The 7,138-nt window shown below is 45.1% G+C and overlaps 1 protein-coding gene across 1 annotated transcript; it reads right to left on the bottom strand.

Annotated features, from left to right (window-relative positions):
- Positions 1-4,447: 4,447 nt before the first annotated feature.
- On the bottom strand, positions 4,448-7,037 carry SOWAHC (sosondowah ankyrin repeat domain family member C). Its single transcript, XM_033948223.1, has one exon. It carries the CDS (start codon positions 6,454-6,456, stop codon positions 4,870-4,872), a length of 1,587 nt encoding a protein of 528 aa, XP_033804114.1. The 5' UTR covers positions 6,457-7,037; the 3' UTR covers positions 4,448-4,869.
- Between the last annotated feature and the right edge of the window lie 101 nt (positions 7,038-7,138).

The raw sequence follows: 7,138 nt of genomic DNA, 5'->3' as shown, positions 1-7,138 counted from the left end.
GATCTACTGTTAAACAACTTTTGTAGAGCCATAACGTTTGCCACTCCAGTAGAAGCAAGAATCCTTGCTCCATGCAATGTGTTTTATGATTAAAATTCAAGTACCTTTCCAGCAACATTGTATCACTGCTGTGGCACCTTGCTGAAGAGTTTATGAGCACATTTAAATATCTAAAAGCCTTTAAATGTTATATGATCATATTATTTGAGAAACTTGCACGGTATATGAGAGGGGGTCTTTTGTGTTTTGTTCTAAAAATGGATGCAAGGCAGAAAGTGAAGATGGAGAGAAAAACAGTCAAAGGACAAGAAGGCCCTGGAAACAGTTAAAAGCACAGAAAAATAAAATCACCAGACAACAAAGGTAGGGAAAATTATTTTATTTTTAATATAGTGATTGAAATGTGTCAGTTTTGAGAAAGGAAAGAAGTTAAACTTTAACTGTGAGGGCCAAAGAAAAAATAGGTTACTTGCTTTTCTGCAGCCCTCCAAGTACCTACAAATCCAAAATGTGGCCCTCCAAAGGGTTTGAGTTTGAGACCACTGTTCTAGAACATAACTAGGGAAGAAGACCTTACATTTGGTCATTAGCAATGCTCACAGGAAGCTGTGCAGCAGTATTCTTATTTATTTTGCAGGAGCTGTCTGCCCTGTGCAGTCTAAGCCATGAGATGACCACAGCACACCTAGTGTTAAAACTGACTCCTGCCTTGTTTATACTAGCCACTAGGTATCACCAATGAGACACAGCTGAGACTCTGCCACTAGAGATTGAGAGAATACCGCTTCCATTGTGGCCCCAGACCCAGCTAGCTTGTCTGCCCAGGGAGTAATTTTGGCTCAGAAAACAAAATACAACCCATGTTTTCTGCCTGTCAGTGCACAGCATGAAGCTCCTGAGACAGTCAATAACTTATATTTCCAAAATATGAACTAAGACACTTTGTTTTTTTTCAGATACCTCTTAAGTTTTATAGATAGGAACATATCTCCAAAACTTATCATCAAGAAAACCAGCAACGGAATGCAAATTTCTTAATTCAATAGCATAAAATGCATGCTGCTTCTTTTAAGAAGGCACATGACCAATCAGTTTAAAGTCTGGCTCACCAAAAGTTCCTGAGCTCTTTTAGGGCTTGAAACATTAGGTGCATTGCATGAAATGTGGATGCCAATAGATGGCACAAAAAAATTAAAATTTACATTTCATGTTGTTTATAAACCTTCATAATGCACCCAAAATAACTAGCCTACAGTGCCCCAATTTAGATTCATAATAACAGAAATGGGCAGTGTGAAAAAACACCTTAAGAATGGAATACAAATTAGAAAAAAAAATGTAAGTGCTCCAAATCCAAAAGGACATAGTTTCAAAAACAATCCTATATTACACTGAGGAAATCTAGTCTAAACATTTAAGTGCTGGGCAATTAATATTAATGGATCAAAAAAGTTTTAATTTAATTTTTTGGGAAATATTCAATGTCTGTTCGCATCCAGCTGAAATATTATGGTTCTTGATTTAAATTTAAAAAGATGATTTATTCAAATCTAAATAGTCTGGGAAAGGTGGAGTCAACATTGGCATGAGAGTAAATAAAATAAGCACCCTCCCCCCAATTCATAACAAAATATATCAGTACCACATTCTGTAGATCATTTCCATCAAAATAAAGGAATCTAATAGTTTAATTTACTATTTGACAATATGTTTATGAAATAAAATTCTGGCAGTCACACATTCAAGCAGTTTTAAATTGAAGAAACTAACCGAGATATCTACATGTAGATTGTGCACAGATAAACTCAGAACTATACGTTTTAAAAGCTTTATCAGCTTCAGACATTTACAAATATTTTGGGATGCATAATTAAGGACTTTTCCTCTATCACTTATGTTAGTACTATATGTAAAAATACCTTATTTCTTCTCAACAGGCACAGAATGGAACAAAACCTTTTTGATTAAGGCCTTATGTCTTCTTGCAAATGAAAAAAAAAATATTTCTGATTTGCTTTGTCTAAAATTGGTGGCAACTGGACCCAAGAAAGAAGGGATACTCTATCAGTTCACCTTATTTTAACTAAACAGGTGCTATGAAACAACTCCAATCATTCAGTGAACAGGTGCAGAAAATCACCAGTATAATATTTCAGTTTTCAGAAGCCAGAAAACCCCCCATTAAGCTGTAAAAATAAAGGCACATCTATATCACTGCAGAGTTTATACATTTACAAATGAAATAAACTTTCTAGACACATTTAATTAGCAGGTAAAATACACTGTAAGAAATGGACATCACCACATATTTCTTGCTCTGATTTAATAGCAAGGAATAGTCTTAGAAAGTCAGTCATTCTATGCACCACATAAACCCCAATACCTTACACTCCTGTAAAATCTAAGCTAGACTAAGTACAATTGCACCAGTGATTAAATCTCCCCAGGCTTAATTACTTTGTCTGATTTGGCAAACATACTGCACTACGAATGGTGCATTTTTAACATATATTTCTAAAGATGTACGTTTTAAACTGGCAGTTTTCTAATCTGGCAGAAACAGAGAAAACACTCCAAAACAAACAAAAAAGCAGCTTTCATGATACAGGACCAGCCCATATACCTTGTTTGTAATAGGAAAAGTGTCATGAATTACTAAATCTTTCACCAGGTCTTCCAAAAATGCATTTTAAAAGAATATTAGTTTGAAAGTTGGTGGTTTATGGACCAATAGTTGTTTTCTCATCTGAAAATTGGTTAAAATTCCATAATCTGACCAATAAACAACTTTTTTAAATAAATGAACAATAAGCTTTTATCTTGATTTCTGATAAAATTTACAAGGAGAAATTCAGAAAAAGGCATTTTTCCTAAAGTCAAGAAGAGCTCAGTTCAATAAAGGGCCTATTAAAATGTATTTTTATTCTCCGGTCTCTTTTAGACCATTATCACACATACCTCTATGGATTTCTATTCTACGTATAATCTACTAGATCAATTTAAACCTTAACAAGAGCTCCTTTAAACTGTGTTCTTTTAATGCTAAAAATCACTTACATCAGACCCAGACAGATCTTGTTGGCTTTGTGTGTGCAAACACACACACACAATCAAGACTCTAGGGCAGGGCTGCCCAAAACATCAATCGCGATCTACTGATTGATCGCAAAGGCAACACCTGTAGATTGCAGAGCCAGTGTTTTCCCTAGCATTCCCCCAGTCACTGTCTCACCTTTAAAGTAGTGTAATTACGGCAGCCTGCAGAGCGAACACAGCAGGCTGCCGTCAGCCTGTGTAGCATGTTCCCTCTGCAGCAGTCCCGCCCCTGAAGTCAGAGGATGTGCGGGACCACAGTAGATGGAACATGCTACAGAAGCCAATGATAGCCTGCTATGTTCGCTCTGCTGGCTGCCATAATTAACTTTCAACTGTGGTAGTTAGGCCCAGAGGGAAGAACGGAGGCGAGAATGACCTGACAGTCATTGTGTGTGGGAAGCAGTGGAGGTAAGGCCCCGCACATCGGGGTAAGACTGTGCCCATTGCGAGAGCCCGGGCAGGATGGGGGTTGCCTTAGAGACGCTGAATCGGAGGGGGGGAAGAGACAAAAGGTTCTTGAGGAGAGGTGGGAAAGCAGCCTTGAACCAAAAGGGAGGAGGAAGATCCTGGACTACTAGATGGGTTAGAGAGGAGAAACACCCTGAACCGAGGAGAGAAAGATACCAGGTCCTGGGGAGGGGGAAGACAAAGAGAGTGAGAGAAACAAAGACCTAGACCAAAGGTGGGAGGACTCAAAATGTTAGCAGGAGGAAGACAGAGGGAGAAACCTGAAACAAAGGGGAGGCAGAAGAGAGGTGGGCAGATGTTGGACTATGGGACAGAAGAGACAGAGGGGGAGAGACCCTGAGGAAGAACAGAGAGATGCAAGATCATAACAGAAGAGGGAGAGAGAGGGAGACATGTTGCCAATAGGGGTGGAGGAGAGAGGAAGAAAAGCTGGACTCCTGGAGGGACAGAGATGTTGGTTGGGGAATGGAACAAGGTCTGGAGGACAGATGAGGTGCACTCTGTATATATATAAATAAATATGGGGGGGGGGGTGTCTTTTACTAAGGCGCGTTAGCCAATTTAACACGCGCTAAATGCTAACATGCCCATAGAATATAATAGGTGCATTAGCACTTAGCGTGCACTAAATTGGAAAGTGTACCGTAGTAAAAGAGGGGGTATATGTTTAGTATTTTATTGTTGGTAGATCATTTTGACTTGGTCATTTTTAAAGTAGCTCGTAAGCCAAAAAAGTGTGGGCACCCCTGCTCTAGGGTACTTAATTATTTTGACTCTTTTGGGGGAAAGGGGTAATCTTGATTTAAAGTGTTTTCAATTTATCATTAATATCATGAATTCCTGTTCTTTGCTCTGAGTCTATTTGTAAAATCCTACTAGAAAACCTACCAGAAGAATCCAGTACAGTTTCTTTTTTTTTTTTTTAAAGGCACAGAAACCAATATTTACTACATTTAGGCCTTGCTGAGAGGGATGCTGAGAAGTGAGGATTGTTCCTAACAATCACCACATAAAAGAAATGGAAGTCATAAAGCAGCTTATAAAGGTAGACATTCTGATGTGCAGTGAGGTTAATTGGAAAACCGACATTCTACAGTTCAAATTCTGAAAACAAATCAAGTACTTTTAAGTTCACAGTGTAAACCAAAAAAAAACAACAAACAAACCCAATAAATCTATCAATCCTATAATAAAGGAGGTATATATTCAGAACTTCATACCTCTCCATAAGGCAGCAGTTTATAAATACTGTTACTTAGTACCACCAGCTGCAAACATAATTGTAAGTTTCCTGCATAAAACAGTTTACCCAAACACATTTGATTTGGGTCTCAACTTTAAGGGGCTTTTTAGAGACCGGTCATCCTCATCAGCATCTTTGAAAGACGGAGTTGTGTGAATTATTTGTGTCCTAAAGCGTATTCTGTTAAGTCTGGGTTTCACTTTACTGCTCCCCGATGGCTTTCTGCTGACTTCCTTGGACCTGAGCCAGGTCCCGTCCAGGTGGTCGTCAGACAGGAGAGGAAGTCTGTGCACCGTGATAGTGGACGGCAGGACCCTGGACAGCCTCCAACGCCCACTCCCTAAACTGCCGGCGCTCTCCTGCTCCGAGTCGGCCAGGGAGCCCACTAATCCCTTCATGTCCTCGGCGGCCTCCTGGCTTAGGTACTGGCAAGCTTTTCTACCGCTGTAATCCCGGATGTCTACGTCGGCATCATAGGCGCCCACTAGCAACTTGACCACCTCCACGTGTCCGTACATGGCGGCCAGGTGCAAGGCCGTGTAGCCACCACTGGCTCGAGCATTGATGTTGAAAGGCAGCTCGTGTTTGTTGGCGAAGTTCACTAGCATGGCGAGCAGCTCCTGTTTGCCCTTCTTGGCAGCCCAGTGCAGGCAGTTGAAACCCGTAATGAAGTCTCTTTTGGTGAAGAGGCCAGGGTCACAACTCAGCAACCCCTCCAGGTTTTCCCACTTGCCGTCCGAGGCGGAGAGCATCCAGGCGTGCTCTAAGGGGTCTAGGGTCACCGAGCCGCCGCCGCTCTCCTCAGCGGAGGAAGAAGCAACAGAAGCCGTGTCCGATTCTCCTCCGCTACCTCTGCACCCAGCGAAGAAAGTCCTGCGGAGCTGCGGGGAGCTGCTGATCATCCGCTCCCGGAAGGTCTTCCGGCTGGATCGGGGGGTCGCGAGCCCGCCGCCCTCGCGCCCCGCCGGCCCCGGGGAACAGGGCGGCTCTTCCGGGGATGCGTCCCCTCCGGATCCCTCCTCGAACAGGCTGCGCCGGAGTACGCCGTCCGCATCCCCCTCGTCGCCGAGGGACGACAGGGCCTGCGGCGTGAAGCGGCGCCCAGAGCTTTTCCTGCCGCCGTCGAGCGAGGCGAGGGGCGAGCCGCTGCCCCCGTCCTGTTGCTGCTGGGGATCCGCAGCGCCATCCACTTCTTCTCCCGCGCTCACCTTCGGGTCCTCCCGCGGAGCCGCTCGTTCTTCCTTTTCCCCGCGTCGCTTCTCTTCATTCTCCGACTCCCCTGCGGTGGTGCCGCCGTCTTCTACTCGCTGAAACACCGCTCGCTCCTCCTCGCTTAAAAGCTGCGGGGAAGCCTCGGTCACTGATATAACGGGGACGTGCTCGGGGGGAGAGGAAGCCAAGGTGGCGGTGGGAGAACCGGGCTCCTGTAGGTACTTCTTCCTCAGGCACACGTACTTGACGCCGTTCTCCTGCCTCACGGTGCCCAGCTCGTTAACTATGTCTTTGAAGCGCTGGCGCGCGGCGGCTCGCGAGTCCCCCGCCGCGCTCAGCCAGCTCTTGAAGTGCTCTACCAGCTCCTGATTGGGGGCCCGGCCGCCGCGCTCGCGCAGGAACCGCAGCACCGTGTCCGCGTTCAGCTCCTCGGCCATGGCCGGCTGCAGCGACGCGCGCGCTCACTCACTCACGCGCTGCAAGGCTGCAGCCACTGGCTCCCCATTCTCAGCATGCTATCTGTCGCTAGGCGAGCAAACTGAGGGAGACTGCTAGCCAGGGTGCTAGGATCCACAACTGTAGCACGTCCAGGGCGCTCTCGCTCTAAAACCAATCTGTGTGTGTGTCTCCCTCAGAGTTCCACCTATCCTCCTAGCGGTTCCTCAGTTTTCTTCGAGTTGGGTCCAGCTCGCTTTTGCAGATCCCACTGGACAAGCTCGGCCTCCATGGCAACTCCACCCTGTCCTCCTCCTTCCCCTTAGCAACAGCTGAACTCAAGCCGGATCATTCATTCTGTGAGCCGATCAACTACTGTACAAGCTATAAGTTAGGGGATGGGAGGGAGGAGAGCAGAGGGCGGAACCGCTGTTTTTAGATGTCTTTCCCTCATTCCAAACTACAGTAATCACAAGTGCCGGTTTACCAAATGCGCGTGATAAACAGCAACGCCACCTGCCTGCCATTTCAAAACAATCTGATCACCGGACTAGCACACGCGCTGAGCTTCTCTCCTTAACCCCCTCCCTTGATTCAGTGGTAGAGCCTTGCGGGCTAAAGACATTCCCATGGGATGAGAAGAGGTGGGAGGCGTCTGTTAGAAGGACCACCTCAGCGCACGCG

This window comes from Geotrypetes seraphini, chromosome 6 (genome assembly GCF_902459505.1).
Source record: "Geotrypetes seraphini chromosome 6, aGeoSer1.1, whole genome shotgun sequence".
Classification (NCBI taxonomy): domain Eukaryota; kingdom Metazoa; phylum Chordata; class Amphibia; order Gymnophiona; family Dermophiidae; genus Geotrypetes; species Geotrypetes seraphini.
The sequence above is the reverse complement of the archived record's forward strand: the minus strand, read 5'-3'. Positions and strand labels throughout refer to the sequence as shown.